At 36.0% G+C, this 14,827-nt stretch overlaps 3 protein-coding genes and 1 long non-coding RNA gene across 7 annotated transcripts; 2 read left to right on the top strand and 2 right to left on the bottom strand.

The window, feature by feature from the left end:
• Positions 1–160: 160 nt before the first annotated feature.
• LOC111785818 (uncharacterized) lies at positions 161–5,998 on the bottom strand. Its single transcript, XR_002813713.2, has 2 exons — positions 5,711–5,998; positions 161–2,544 (listed from the first exon to the last, which is right to left on the bottom strand). It is a non-coding gene; the product is annotated as an uncharacterized LOC111785818 (long non-coding RNA).
• On the top strand, positions 2,766–5,689 carry BGLU41 (beta glucosidase 41). Of its 4 annotated transcripts, XM_023666187.2 has the most exons (13): positions 2,766–2,944; positions 3,012–3,078; positions 3,198–3,256; positions 3,473–3,548; positions 3,633–3,704; positions 3,785–3,872; positions 3,950–4,205; positions 4,306–4,421; positions 4,509–4,732; positions 4,865–4,896; positions 4,980–5,082; positions 5,157–5,265; positions 5,368–5,689. In XM_023666187.2, exons 1-13 carry the CDS (start codon positions 2,828–2,830, stop codon positions 5,561–5,563), a joined length of 1,515 nt encoding a protein of 504 aa, XP_023521955.1. In that variant the 5' UTR covers positions 2,766–2,827; the 3' UTR covers positions 5,564–5,689. The 4 variants fall into 4 exon arrangements, with proteins under 4 accessions (XP_023521955.1, XP_086977442.1, XP_086977443.1 ...); XM_087121316.1 differs by lacking the exon at positions 3,633–3,704; XM_087121317.1 differs by lacking the exon at positions 5,368–5,689 and having other exon boundaries at positions 5,157–5,333.
• Positions 5,999–7,312: 1,314 nt separating the features above from the next.
• On the top strand, positions 7,313–12,415 carry LOC111788570 (mRNA capping enzyme family protein). The gene is made up of 13 exons (XM_023668942.2): positions 7,313–7,619; positions 7,825–7,964; positions 8,066–8,134; positions 8,211–8,282; positions 8,472–8,573; positions 8,817–8,873; positions 9,154–9,292; positions 9,779–9,843; positions 9,936–9,986; positions 10,119–10,181; positions 11,709–11,832; positions 11,914–11,975; positions 12,065–12,415. Exons 1-13 carry the CDS (start codon positions 7,544–7,546, stop codon positions 12,158–12,160), a joined length of 1,116 nt encoding a protein of 371 aa, XP_023524710.1. The 5' UTR covers positions 7,313–7,543; the 3' UTR covers positions 12,161–12,415.
• Positions 12,416–12,423: 8 nt separating this feature from the next.
• Positions 12,424–14,335, bottom strand: LOC111788571 (uncharacterized). Its single transcript, XM_023668943.2, has 4 exons — positions 13,906–14,335; positions 13,277–13,445; positions 13,040–13,133; positions 12,424–12,950 (listed from the first exon to the last, which is right to left on the bottom strand). Exons 1-4 carry the CDS (start codon positions 14,259–14,261, stop codon positions 12,640–12,642), a joined length of 930 nt encoding a protein of 309 aa, XP_023524711.1. The 5' UTR covers positions 14,262–14,335; the 3' UTR covers positions 12,424–12,639.
• Between the last annotated feature and the right edge of the window lie 492 nt (positions 14,336–14,827).

The raw sequence follows: 14,827 nt of genomic DNA, 5'->3' as shown, positions 1-14,827 counted from the left end.
AAAATTATATATTTATTGAAGTTTCTTTTTTTTAATAGCGTAATTTTACAATTTGAATTTTCAAATTCAGAATAAGAAACACCGAAAGCATTAAAAAAGTTATTTCTAGGAATTTGTGTGTTTGGATCACATAATCCAATTAAAAAAAATCCACTAAAAATATTTAAATAGAAACATAATATTTATTGCAAAACATAATATTCATTGCAAAACATACCCTCTAAATGATTTGACCTAACATTTGAATTTCACCCTCATACTTATAAGTGTTTTTGGTCCTTTAATCACAAATAGATTTTATCTAATGGTCGTTTTCTATTATATCATTATTATTGTGGCGTGTAATTTGAATTCTCTACTCTCAACCACGAGTTATTTGTCGAAACAAAAATAAAGTATACGCTAAAGAAACTTATCAAAGTTTCTTTCAATCATTCAACAAATGATACCAAATGGATAACTTCAACAAAAAAAATAATAATAATAGATTCAATATTAAATAATGAATAAATAAAGCTTTGGTATTAAAATTTGTTATCTTATCTATTGTTTTTTAGGCAAATTATTGTATATCCCACGTTGTTTGATTGAGGAGGAGAACAAAACACCATTTGTAAATGTGTGGAAATCTTCACCTAATAGACGCGTTTTAAAACTTTGAGGGAAAGCTCGAAAGGGAAAGCCTAAGAAAACAATATCTATTAGCGATGGACTTGGACTGTTACACGGTAGAGATTCTTTAGTAAGTTTAGCTTAGTTTATTAAGCTTTGGACCTAAACCTTATAATGAACCTGAGGCTCCAACGAAATAGTATTGACCCATATATAATTTATCCCTCTCTTGCTTAATATTTTTATTTATTAAAAATGGAAGGGTGGGGGCAGAAAAGGACAAAAATTACGTGGGAGGGTGGCTGGCTTATCCATTCTATTTGTTAAAAAATTATTAATGAGATCTATTTATTTATTATTAAACATAATAAGAATATACCACATTAAAAAAAATGGCAGAAAGGAGAAGGAAAGGGGAAAAGCAAGCAGGGAGGGTGAAATAAAAAGGATGCAAAGAGAGAGATTTTAACCATATAATAAACTATACAAGCCTATACATTAAAAACAAAACAATGATAAGCTTATATGACATCATATTTAGCGAGTTTTCAAAAATTAAATGAGAAATTAGGTTACCGAGAAAAAGTCAAAATGCGTAAAGAAAGAATCATAAACTTTTTATTTTTTAGATGGGGCCTAATTTGTTTTATAAATTTTCAATAACTCACTAGGTCTCCCGCTACGTAACCTTATTATCAACTAATTTTAATAATCAACAAAAGAATTTTAAAAAAATATCCTAATGTAATTCACAAAATAGAAATTCTTACACAATAAAGGCTAAATTGAAAGGGAAAAAATATCTTACCACTAAAACTATATTAACTTTAATTAAATTATAAGGGTTTTCGAATCAAAGTTTTATTTATGATTTTTTAGAAAATAATGTATGAAAATAATATGTCTCAAAATCAAATAACTAGTGTTGTATGAAAAACTTTATTAGAATTTCATATAAATAAAATATTTTTAACAATTTTATTACATTATTTAATTTTAGATAATTAATTATTGTTAACTATTTTATTTTTATTCATGGACATCAAATTTTAGGTTTTTGAGTTTATTTTATAATAAATCTTAATAATTATTCTAAAAAAATAATTTAAATAAAAATTATATAAACTTTTAATTGTAAATATTTAGCCCAATCTTATATTTCAAAAATTAAATATTGTATGGGGTAGAATAAATTATATTAAATCAAATATCCTGGTAAAAGAAAATAAGGTCGCAAAAGAAAGAGAAAACACTAAATATAAATAATCTAAAAAATCATATTTAGAAGAAAAAGAAAAGAATAGGTAAAAAATGAAAATAATCAAGATAAATAAATAAGTTGAGGAAAAAACCATACAAAAGAAAAATAATAATAATAACAAAAATAACAAAAAGAAAAAGTATTAAAATAAATTAATTTTCCTTCCAAAAATATGTGTTTTATAAACCCATGTCATTTTCCATCTCAACAAACACCCCCCAAAGAATTAAAATATGAAAAAGAAAAAAAAATTGTCGATAAAGATGGGATAAGAAAATTTAAGGTTAGTCTAAATTGCAAATTTAACAAATAAAAAATGTAATTGAAAGATCTTGCAGGGCCCTAAATTTAATCCTCTTTTGACCTTATCCCATTTTTTTCTCCATTATTTTCGAGCAGGGCATTATAATAATCACCACCGTAATGGAAAAAACTATATATATTGGATTCAGTAACAAAAAGAGAAGACTTACCTTTCAATGCAAACCGCCCTGGTCTTTCGGTTGTTGCCTTGGCTTCATCAAATTAAGAAGCTTTAAAGCTTTTCAAACGTGAGCTTCTTCTCCACAGACACGCCACTTTGAAGCAATTTTTTTTTAATGACAGTTGCTTGCCGGATGTCATCTTTAGATTCCTTTCTATCCATTTCTCTCCTATTTTGATATCACCAACTGCATATAGATTCAAAAAAGTGAAGAACAGGAAGAAAAGGAAGAGATTGAGATTGAGATAGATTACACGCAACTTATTTCATAATTCAGCTAATCTATCCATCCATTGTTGTTCTTAACAATTTTGAATTTCTATCCATTCTTGTTTTTTTTTTTTTTTTTTTTTTTTCCTATTCCAGCAGGCGAAATACCTAACAAGACAAAGTACTTAAGTATGATTTGGGGAATTTAAACGGGACGACCTGAGAGTTCATCTTCTCATCAGGAATTCAAACTTTTCCCCATGAGAATCATTCTGATTTGCTCTCTGATTATTCAGTTCTTTACTAATTCTGAATGTCTAAGCAGAGCTGAGTTTCCAGATGGCTTCGTTTTTGGAACTGCAGCATCGGCATACCAGGTAAGGAGGGATTTGTGGCTACTTTCATTGCTTGGTTTCTATGAAACAATAACATATTCTATGGCAGTTCGAAGGGGCTGTAGATGAAGGAAATCGGGGTGCCAGCATATGGGATACATTTGTGAAGGAACCAGGCAAGTTAAAATTTGATGGAACACTTTTTTTCTATTTTTACGACAGAAGACTAGTTTGAATACAATATAATTCATACTGGTAGTGAGTAAATTTCTATTTCTTTTGGTGCATTGTTTAGGAAGAATACTAGACTTCAGCAATGCAGACAGGACAGTTGACCAATACCACAGATTTAAGGTGAAGAGAGAGAGAGAGAGAGAGAGAGAGAGAGAGAGAGAGAGAGAGAGAGAGAGAGAGAGAGAGAGAGAAGTAAATAATGCATTAATGCCAAACCAACTGTGACATATAATAATGGGAGGATAAACACCTGTCATACTTGAGTTCATTTATTATAGTCATTCTATGATTCCCATTCTTATTACTAACTAGATGTAAATTATGTTCTTATTATAGGACGATATACAGCTGATGAAGGATATGGGCATGGATGCCTACAGATTTTCAGTCTCATGGCCAAGAATTCTTCCAAGTAAGAAACAGTTCAAGTAATTAAACCAACTGCATTTCCTTCCCAACAATATATCATTAACTGCCTATGAGAAACTATAAACAGATGGAACAGGAAAGCCAAACCCAGATGCAATAAACTACTACAATGATTTTATAGATGCTTTGCTAGAAAAAGGTCATCTATTAAATCATTTCTCAGCATTCAATTTTCCATATGGTAATATATCACTGAAGTGGGTTTTTCCTTTTAACAAGGAATTCAACCTTTTGTAACTCTTTACCATTGGGATCTTCCACAAGTCCTTGAAGATGAGTACGAAGGATGGCTGAGCAGAAGGATAGTGTAAGTACAACTAAACCAGATGATATACCAATGCTTGGAAATGATGATCAGTTGATAACAAGCTCAATTCCTTGTAGAAAAGATTTTGAACATTATGCTGTTACGTGCTTCCAAGCATTTGGAGATAGAGTGAAGAACTGGATCACTTTCAATGAACCCCATGGCTACTCAATAAAAAGCTATGACCTAGGAATTCAAGCTCCTGGTAGATGTTCTTTTTTGGGTCATATATTATGCAAGAAGGGAAATTCATCCTCTGAACCATATATAGTGGCACATCATATTCTCTTATCTCATGCTGCTGCTTATCACAGTTACCAAATTCATTTCAAGGTACTATAATATGCAATTTTTAACTCCAGAAACTTTGAAGCACGTAAATAAGCCATAAGTAAACTAAGAGGTTAATATGTTATGTTTTTTTGTCTACTAGAAAAGACAAGGAGGTCAGATAGGAATAGCATTAGATGCCATATGGTATGAACCAATATCTGAAAATGACGAGAACAGAGAAGCAGCACTTAGAGCCCTTGACTTTGAACTTGGATGGTAACTGCTCATCTCCATTAATTAAGTGATTGCACTTACCAGATATTGATTTCAAGAATTTGATGGAACAACCTTGAAAATTTTCAGGTTTCTTGATCCAATTTTCTTTGGCAAATATCCTCCTTCAATGAGAAGGCTTGTGGGGGAAAGACTACCAAAAATATCAGGTGTAACTTCAAAGTTCCTCACAGGGACACTGGATTTCGTTGGTTTGAACCACTACACCTCCTTGTATGCTCGAAATGACAGGATTGGGATTCGAAAACTGATATTCAATGACGCCTCAACAGATTCTTATGTCATTGCTACCCGTAAGCTTTTAAGCACAATTTTATTCTCCATATTCATATATTTGCTCAAAAAAGTTTGCAAATTGTACATATACGGCTATAAATAAAAAGTAGAAGGTAATCGATCTTTATTCTACAAATGCTCTATTGCAGCACACAAAGGTGTCACTACCATTGGAGAAAGAGTATGTCTCAAACAAGTCTGGATCCCAAGAGGTTCTCTTGTATATTTTAATTGAAGTGAGCTGATACAAACATCCTTTTCCAGGCAGCTTCCCGCTGGTTACACATTGTTCCATGGGGAATCCGGAAATTGGCAATTTATTTGAAATACAAGTATGGGAACCCTCCAGTGATTATAACAGAGAACGGTGAGTAATGATAGTTTCAAATTTTGAACTAAAAAATTTCACAAAATGACACAAGTTTCAACTCGTTCTGACAGGAATGGATGATCCAAACAAACGGTCCATACCTTTGGAAAAGGCATTACAGGATGATAAGAGAATAAGCTACCACAGAGATTATCTCTCAAATCTATCTACTGCCATTAGGTGATAACAACTCAAAATGCTAATGATAATCCTTTATTAAATGAAATTTCACTGGATTGATTCAACAACACTGAATCTTTTGGCATCCTTAAATAAATCCAGGGAAGAAGGCTGCAATGTACAAGGCTACTTCGCGTGGTCGCTGCTCGACAACTGGGAGTGGAACATGGGATACACCGTCCGATTTGGACTCTACTATATTGACTACAAGAACAATCTCACAAGGATTCCAAAGGCATCCGTTCAATGGTTTAAGAGTATGCTCAAATCAGAAGACAAACAGATGAATCAAACTTGATTTATTCCTCACACTCTTGTAACTATTGTATACTCATATCAAGCATAACAATGTACACAATATGTCAAAACTGAAATTGAATAAATGATACAAAATGACGAAATAGAAAGATAAAAATTGTTAAAAGACACGGATTAATCAACTTACCGTACTCGCCATTTCCGACTCTTCAAGAATGCAAATCGATTTCCGGTTTAGCTGAGATTGAAACGATCGAAGAAGAGAGAATTCAAAATGAATTCGCCTCGGCATGAAACTTGCAGATCGGATATTCAGGAACGAATTTCTGACGAAGAAAGTAAGAGGGAAAATGACAGGCTCTGCATTTGTTATAAATGATAATGGTTGGAGTTGGGGAAAATCGGTTAAACTAAAAGAAAATTATAGGAATTTTTTTTTAATTTTTAATTTTTAATTTTTTTTTTTTTTTTTTTTTTTTTTTTTTTTTTTATCTACTAACTTAGAGAATGATCATAAATTTATAATCAATAAATATCTTCTCATTGTATGATACTTTTTGGAGAAGTCAAAATCAAAATCACGAGAACTTATGGTCAAAGTGGATAATATCACATAAACTATCAATTTTTTATGATATTTAAACATAACTTTTAAACTCATAGTTAAGATATATGTCAGTTATCGTTTAACTAAGCTAATTTTTATCATAAAATTGATCCTGGCCCAGGATGAACGTTGCCGGCATGTTTAACACATACAAGTTGAACAGGAAGTGGTGTTTTCAGTGGCGGATGGGTGAGTAACGTGTAAGAACTTGCCCTTGGGAGGGGAACAACAGTTGGAAATGGTTGTTAATACCCTGGACGCTGAGGTGCAAAAGGAGGAATCCGCCCGGGGAAGGGCTCACGTCTGATTAGCTAGTTGGTGAGGCAATAGCTTACCAAGGCGATGATCAGTAGCTTGTCCGAGAGGATGATCAGCCACACTGGACTGAGACACGGTCCAAACTCTACAATTTTTACTCCAAGATAGATTTCCAATGGGGGACGGGTGATTAACGTGTAAGAATCTGCCCTTAGGATGGGAACAACAGCTGGAAACGGATGTTAATATCCCGTACGCTGAGGAGCAAAAGGAGGAATCTGCCCGAGGAGGGGCTTGCGTCTAATTAGCTAGTTGGTGAGGCAATAGCTTACCGAGGCGATGATCAGTAGCTGGTCCGTGAGGATGATCAGCCACACTGGGATTGAGACACTCTGCAATTTTTACTCCAAGATAGATTTGACTTGAAAACACGTCGACAAAAAAGTATTGATATTTAATTATTTTTGTTTTTTTTTTAAATTAGAATTTGCCATATTTGAAAATATTACCTGATTATTGATTTTGTGCCATATTTAGACTAAATTTTATATAAAGTTTGATTCAGTTAAAATTCGTTTTTTTTTGATATATTCCTAATTTACTCGACGGTAAAATCAGCGGGTAAATTTAACAAAAAATTGAACATATAAAAAATAAAAGAAATTATAACACGTGTTGAAATGTAATTTGTTTTTTTTTTCTTTCTATTTTTAATAATAATAAAAAAAAGGGTTTAAAACGAACTGAACCAACCATAAAACTCACCGGTTCGGTATTAACCGGACATCGAGAAATCTTCATGGAACTCGTTAAAACGCAGGGGTTCGGTTCGGTCCGGGCCAAAATAGAATCGACTGAACCGAACCGAACCGTTAGCACTCCTTCCCGGCGCTGCGTTTCTCTCGTAGAATTACAACTTAATTCAATGTTTGGGGTTACGAAGAAACCCCTTTTCCCCTTTTAATTCCCCACAAATTCTGATTGCATACAGCCAATGGGGTTTTCTCGTCTCTGTTTCTCTCGATTCAGAAACTAACAGCAGCCCTCATACTGCTCAATAGATTATAGGAATAAGAAACAAAAACCCCCTTTTTCGTATTTGAGTTATAATCTACAGCATCCCTGATTTCAGGTTCTTTCTTCCCCTTCTTAGCTATGAAACGAGGATACTCAGAATCCCCATCGGCGTCTTTGGGGCCACCTCAATCCAGATTCAAGCACAACCCAGAAGGTGCAATTCTAATTCGTTTCGTTATATGGTTTCAATTCGTCTGCCAATCGAGTTTTGCACTTTTTGGATCTGTTTTTCTTTGTGGGTTTGACATTTAATTTCATGTTGCTTCATGATTTCCAGTGGAGTTGCTTGAATATGTATAGTTCGTTGTATTTGAAGTTTGGGATTACTGTAATAATGGTTCTGGAGTTCTATTTTTTAGGCGATACTGAGTTCTTAGAAGATGAAACCACCAAAATTTTTGCTCGGAAAGTGGCTGATCATTACAGTGCTAGGACAAATCAGACTTTGGAAGAGCGAGAGGCTAGTGTTATCATCCATTTAAAAAAGCTTAACAATTGGGTATTTGTTGTATTTTGAAAAGTGTACAGTTTAACCTTATGTTTGATTCTCGATCCTTTATCATTTTAATGGTTCGTTCATGACTTGTTCTCATTGGATAGATTAAGAGTGTCTTGGTTCAGCTTTATGCTCGTCGAGGAGATGCCGTTCTCGACCTTGCCTGTGGCAAGGTAATAAGTCTCCTTAATCTTCAAGGATTGCTGTAGTTTGCTCTTGTGTTGAACACTCTTCTTTTGTACTTGCTAGGGTGGTGATCTTATCAAATGGGATAAGGCCAGAATTGGATATTATGTTGGCATTGATATAGCTGAAGGATCAGTAAGTGAAATTCTTGTTAAGTTATTCATTTTGAAGTTGTTTCCGGAGTACCTCGGCTCCATGAGTGTTTATAACCTTTTAGTTGAATACTAGACAATCCCTTTATTTTCTCGATCATGGGCCTTGGTTAAGTGTGTTGTGCCTGTGACGAAATCATGTGTCTAAGGTTATTATGGTGTTGTGTTGCAGATAGAAGATTGTCGTACTCGTTACAATGGTGACGCTGATCATCATCAACGTCGTAAAAAATTTTCGTTTCCAGCCCGCCTCATATGTGGAGATTGTTATGAGGTAGTAGAACTTAGACGAATTAGCTAATGAATTGAAATCCGCTCCCTTTTCTGTGCATACATTCTTGATTTCTATACTGTTGAGCTTTTCAATTGTAACGGTGACTGCCTTTATAGTGATGTTTCCAAGTCAGCCCTGTTTGAAAAATGGATCTCACAGTTAACCGTTTGCCTAATATAGTGTGAATATGATTACGATTATCATTGAACACTGTTCGATTGACTTGCGAATTTGGCCTTTTAGGCAAGGCTGGATCATATCCTAGCAGATGATGCTCCATTCGACATTTGCAGTTGCCAGGTGAGTGATATTAGTGATTTATGCCCTTCTCGTTAGGGTAAAGTAAACGGTTTTTCGGTTTGGTATCTACTTTCCGCTATTAGATCTTTTGCAATTAACATCATCCAAACCGATTAAGGAACAATGTAGATGCAATCAAAATATGAGGCACATTGATGGTTTTTCTACCCATACATGTAGTTCTTAAAGAAAAATTTATGAAATTGGATAAAAACCAGAAGATTCCTTAAGAGTTTATCTGAACAAATTCTAAATCTTCCATTGAAACTAAAAACTGCAGTTTGCATTGCATTATTCTTGGTCTACTGAGGCTCGTGCACGACGTGCCTTGGCCAATATATCAGCTCTTCTCCGCCCAGGAGGTATTCTAATTGGAACCATGCCAGATGCTAACGTGATCGTCAAAAAGCTTAGAGAAGGTATTTTTCTTGTTTCGACTTTCCAACTTTCATCTCTCATAGGCAAATACCATTTCTGTCCCAAGCTCTTCTACGAATGACATAATATAGTAAGATTTTGATTGTATTGATTCATCTAGCAATGAAAATATTTGCTCCAAGTAACAACGAACTATGAACTTGGCGGAGAAATGGGCTGCGTTGTACAAGTTCAAGATTCGCCTTGCAGATTTTAATATGTTTTTGTTGTACATTGGTTTCTACATGTTGTCTCCAGTCACCATTCATACCCCCATGTTACTTACTATTGAAGTTAATATGTTAGTATGAAGAGATTTGCTTGCTACCTTCCCTTCACTTTTTGGTTGGTTTGCGATGAATTGCCATGAACTCCTCTGGTACCCGACTCGATAAATTGTGATGTGATTCAATGTGGTTTCCTGTTTTTGAACATACAAATGTACATCTCTTCAGACCAATGATGCTTCTTCCGTTGTAAATTTGCAGCTCAAGGCTTGACGTTTGGAAATAGCGTCTATTGGATACGCTTTGATGAAGAACATGCCGAAAAGGTGGAAGACGACCCCTTTGTTTTGTAATGAATAATTTTATTCAGTAGTTAGATTGAATTGAAATTGACAACTATTCGTTTTTGCTGGTTCAGAAATTTAACGCTTCCAGCCCGTTTGGTATAAAGTACTTGTTTCATCTAGAGGTACAATATCTAATATATGAGTGTTGCAGGCCTTATTATATAGCACAATTTCCTTAGAGGTGTGGTTGTTCATGGCCAAAGGCTATGTTTCTGTGATTTTGGTTTTATATTGAAGGTATCTTCCTGTTGCAGGATGCTGTTGATTGCCCTGAATGGATCGTCCCTTTTCATGTTTTTAAATCATTGGCTGAAGAGGTAACAACTTATTTGAATGCTCGAAGTCTCGCAACGCTAGAAAACTTGACAAATATTTATATCGAAACGTTTTATTGTCTTCTCACTACGAATATATCTCTGTTTAGTTTCTGCAAATGAACTATCACATGCAATTCTGCGTCGTTTACTCAAAAACTTGTTTCTTCGAACTAATAAATGTGGTATGAGCAACTCGAGTGCATGTTCAAGTCTCTTCAATTTTTCGTTGAGTCTGGTTAATTTAGAGTGCTTTTATTGTTCTACATCATTCTTTTATTGAAGAAGCATTCTGGTCCCTGTTGGAATCAACAAAAGGGGATGGTTTGTTATTTGGGAAGTGATTGAGGAGACATTACTGGAGTATATGGGGAACCGAACCAGTCATTTCCGAAGGCATGTCGGGCCGAAATAAGATGGGAAGATTTTGTAGTACAAGTGATTTTCCTCCAACCAAGTCATAAAATCTGAATTCTGTGGTTTCTGTGTATAAGGGGATGAAATTCCAACTTCAGTCTTATTTGTTTTGAAAAGAAATGTAGGTTTTTAAGCTCGAACGGAATTCATTGATGGTAATTCGAGCTCTGAAGAGGACGGGGGACGGCAGGTTGTTAAGAGGTCCTGGTTAAAAGGGAAGGTGGCAGAAAATTGGAAGTCTTTTATGAAACATAGCAAGACTTATGTGGTCAAAGGTTATGGTGGTTGGGTTACACTCTCCAGAGCTTACCTCTACTAAGATTTTGTAAGCTCTTGGGAATTACTTTGGGGAATTCAAAAGATGCCCTTTCTCCGACTCTTGGTTTGAAACTTTGCTACCACATAATCTTTTTGGTTTCTTCCTGCTGAGGTCGAGTTTAAAGATTCCACTCCGAGAAATGTTGCTGTATGTGTAATGGAAAAAAAGTGAATCTAATTTGATCTTTAGGCTCTGTAGCTACTTCCTCAAAATGTAGTTGAGCTTCTTCAATCGGTGATGTCTAAATCCAAATCCAAACACGGACCCGGAGAACAGACAATTAGTTAGTTACCCCTTTGTGCGCTTCCGGGAGGCCAAGGGATTGGATTTCACCTATGATCAGATTAGTAGGCTAGCATAGTTGACTTTTTTCGTGGTGGTGTTGAAAGCAAATTTGGAAGTAGGCCTCGCTTTTCAGAGTTGCTCCCAGCTCACACTGTGGTGGAGGAGGTGTCGTGAAGATCTAGGAATGTGAGCAGTGTGAGCAGTATGAGCTGAAAGGCTCCCATACTGTTGGAGGGCAGGGGGCATAGATCCTAGGATTGGTAGTGTTTTAGAAGATGAATCGACAGGGACGATTCCTTTGTCGGCGGCTCTTTAGTGTCATGGTTTTGCTTCTAGGATTATTGTCTGTTTCTCCATTGGGTGCTTTGTTCTTCATTGTTTAATTTGGTTTCTTGTATTCTTAAGAGTTCCTTTTTGGTTCCTTGTTTGTTGTGTGCGCTTTTCACTCCCTCCTATTGCAGTTTTTGTTTCTCTAACTTAAAGTTTGTTTCTGGTTCAATAATGTGCAGTATGATTTAGAGTTGGTTTTTGTCAAGAACTCACATGAATTCGTGCACGAGTACTTGAAAAAACCCGAATTCGTGGATCTAATGCGACGGCTTGGTGCCTTGGGTGATGGCAACCAAGATCAAAGTAAGTCTTTGCTGCAACTTATTAGCTCTAGAGGAGCTTTTCGATGTGTGGAAATGTTCATTCTTACCTTGACGAACGCAGGCACGTTATCTCCAGACGAGTGGGAAGTGGCATATCTCTACCTTTCATTTGTCTTGAAAAAGGTATCACTTAAACACCCATTATATGGTTTACCAGTTGATGTCGTCGGGTTTCCTTAAGTACTGATGGCAAGTTTCTGTTCTTTTATCAGCGAGGCCAACCCGACCGAGCACATGCACCGAATAGACGAGACAGAGGGCAAATGCAAATAGCAAAAGGGGACATAATGTACATAACTGACCAGTAGTTCACCAAAGAGCCCTTTCCTAAGCTCCCCTGGAGAATGGCAAGGGTCTTGGCTAAGTGGAAGCAAGTGAATCATCCCCCAAACCATCGTTTTATAACCTTTTCTTTCTTACTGTAGAATACTTCTGCTGATCAATTTTGTATCTTTATAACAAACAATAAAATGTAAGATTGAACAGCCTTGCAGCTTCCCAGAAAGCAAAAGAAAAGACCAATTATTACAGTAGAATAACTTTCACCCTTAGTTTTTGTTCAAGCTGAGAATTTGCTATATAAACGTTATATATAAATAGAAATCCCCATATGTTCTGTAACAATCAACAACAACCAAAAACAAAGGCGAAATAGCTAATAATTACAACTATTCCTTTCGTCCTGTATGGTTCGAAGAAACCGAGTAATATGTCTAAGATCAGTAGAACAGTTTTAAGAGATTCAAAGACCGAAATGTCGACAGATTACAACACCATAGTTAGACATCTAGTTTCGCTTTGCAACCAGTGCGGCGATGACAACAATAACCAGTCCCATGATTGATGATCCCATGGCAATCTCTGCAGTGGAGTATCCAGAGGTTGCTTTGTCATTTCCAGAAACTTCAGATGGTGAGGATCCGAATACTTTCTGAAGAAAACTGGATGCTGTAGCCAGCATGTCGTCGATCGATGTTTTAATATATTCTAGTGTCTCGTGAAAGACATTACTCGATTCGTTTTTCGACTCCTTGACAAAGTTTACTTCTGGAGACTCTTCAAGCTTCTCAGATAATTCTTGATACTCGAGTGCCTTGTCTACAAGTATAATCACACCATTAGTGATAAGAGACGCATGCTTACAGAACTATCAGAGACTAAAATTTGAACTTTGAACAAAGTCTTACTGGTCTGATATGATTGCAAGAAGCTCTTAAGCGCTTCATTGCCCAACATTGCATTCCAGACATTTGGGTCAGAGGCAATTGAGGCAACAACAGTCTGAATAGGAGAAAGCCATAAACAAGTGACGTTTTAAACTCTAAAGATCAGACCTCTAAATGAATTCGTTGGCTAAATAATGCACAAACTTCTCCTCATAATTAAAGTATCTTTTGGGAGGAAGAGTTCAGCCTTTTAATTACCTGAGCTTCAGCACTTTCCTTGAGCAGCCTAAATGCCTGAATTGCGTGCTGAGGCACCGAAGTCTGTGGACTTGTCTGAATAGTTGAACAAGACTCGGGCACTAGTTTACTGTTTGAAGATACAATCTGATTCAATCCACAAGATTCTGGTGAAGAAGACAAGTATACCCTGAAAAAAATCAATTAAAAAATCAAGCAGAAGCTCACCCCTGAACATAGCAGAGCAATGGAAGCAAGGAGGTTTGTAAATTACAGCGATAACTGTTCTACTGCTCTTAAAGTACATGATATTGGAGCGAAAATCACAACCTAAATTCGAGAAATGGCACTTCAAAGCTCTCAAATTGGATTTTCAGGTAAAAATAACATCATTGTATAACAATGAAGAGACACAGAACATATTCCGAAAAACAGTGGACTTTTCTTCCTTTGATAAATGAAGGATTCTGATTGATTTTTCCTACAATTTTGTTCTTCTTTCGTTTGACACACAATTCCACCTATTATTCACAAACTAATGAAATGGAAACCAGTCAATTCGACTCCAAGTTCAGTATAAAGAACAGGGCACATAATAAAATCATTCATCAGTTCAATCAAAACTCGAATTCATGAAATTCATGACATACTTATCCAAAGCCTCCTTAACCTCCGTCGTAGCTTCCTTCGCCTCTTCGAAACTCGGAACATTCCCGAAAACAATTCTCGGTTTAGGTCCAGCGGCCTCCATGGCCAAATCGTCTTCGAAATTGGCGAACTCCCAGTCATCAATCTCCCACATCGGTTTCTGCAAAACCTCCACCTCAGTGCTAGCGGTGGTCTTCGCCGACGAAACCGGAGAAGACGATCCGACGGAAACCGACACCGGCCTCGATGAGCCGCGAAGCAATTTCCCGAACTGAGGCACCGTCGATGAACCTCGGAAACCGGCGTTACCGGCGCTGGCCATCTTCGCCGCTGCCCTAACGAATTCTCCTCCTCCCATGGCAGTGAAATCGGATTGGCTGAATCTACAACGAGAAAGGATTGAAGAGACTTCGCCAGTTTATTATCGCTTCGGAATTTTTAATTTTCCCTTTTTAGGTCGGTATATGGAGGAAAAATAAGATGCTTTAAGATACATAATATCCCACTAATAAAATCCTGCCACGTTTACAAAGCTGCTGAAATTATATTACGACCGTCGGATGTAATCTGGAATCGTATGCGCGCAAATAAATACTTGAATAGATTTAATTCAAGTGGTTTGGAAGAAGTTACTGTGCAATCGATTGCACACAATTTTATCCCAATATTTGGACACTTGGCACCACCATGGCAACTGTTGAGTTCACTTGCCACGTAAACTAGAAAATACCTCAATCATTTATATCATATCTCTATGCAATGGTTGGATTCACATTCTATAGCTTATTCGAGATTATCTCGATAACTGATGTCAAGTGACTCATCCTAATGATCAGTATCATATAATCTAGCTCGGTTGAGCTCGTATTTCAATCATTGATGTCTCATGATCTACTTAACGATTTGTTGTGCTATCTAGCTCCA

Source organism: Cucurbita pepo, chromosome 2, assembly GCF_057944985.1.
Source record: "Cucurbita pepo subsp. pepo isolate OVF chromosome 2, ASM5794498v1, whole genome shotgun sequence".
NCBI lineage: Eukaryota > Viridiplantae > Streptophyta > Magnoliopsida > Cucurbitales > Cucurbitaceae > Cucurbita > Cucurbita pepo.
The sequence above is the reverse complement of the archived record's forward strand: the minus strand, read 5'-3'. Positions and strand labels throughout refer to the sequence as shown.

Bases quoted from the DNA above. Each gene is read 5' to 3' on its own strand.
- LOC111788570 (XM_023668942.2), top strand. From the start codon at position 7,544: ATGAAACGAGGATACTCAGAATCCCCATCGGCGTCTTTGGGGCCACCT. The intron at 7,620-7,824 runs GTGCAATTCTAA...TCTATTTTTTAG, and splicing joins ATTCAAGCACAACCCAGAAG to GCGATACTGAGTTCTTAGAA. The intron at 8,574-8,816 runs GTAGTAGAACTT...TTGGCCTTTTAG, and splicing joins TATGTGGAGATTGTTATGAG to GCAAGGCTGGATCATATCCT.
- BGLU41 (XM_023666187.2), top strand. From the start codon at position 2,828: ATGAGAATCATTCTGATTTGCTCTCTGATTATTCAGTTCTTTACTAAT. The intron at 2,945-3,011 runs GTAAGGAGGGAT...ATTCTATGGCAG, and splicing joins CTGCAGCATCGGCATACCAG to TTCGAAGGGGCTGTAGATGA. The intron at 4,422-4,508 runs GTAACTGCTCAT...GAAAATTTTCAG, and splicing joins CTTGACTTTGAACTTGGATG to GTTTCTTGATCCAATTTTCT.
- LOC111788571 (XM_023668943.2), bottom strand. From the start codon at position 14,261: ATGGGAGGAGGAGAATTCGTTAGGGCAGCGGCGAAGATGGCCAGCGCC. The intron at 13,134-13,276 runs GTAATTAAAAGG...TCTCCTATTCAG, and splicing joins AGGAAAGTGCTGAAGCTCAG to ACTGTTGTTGCCTCAATTGC. The intron at 12,951-13,039 runs GTAAGACTTTGT...TTATACTTGTAG, and splicing joins CTTGCAATCATATCAGACCA to ACAAGGCACTCGAGTATCAA.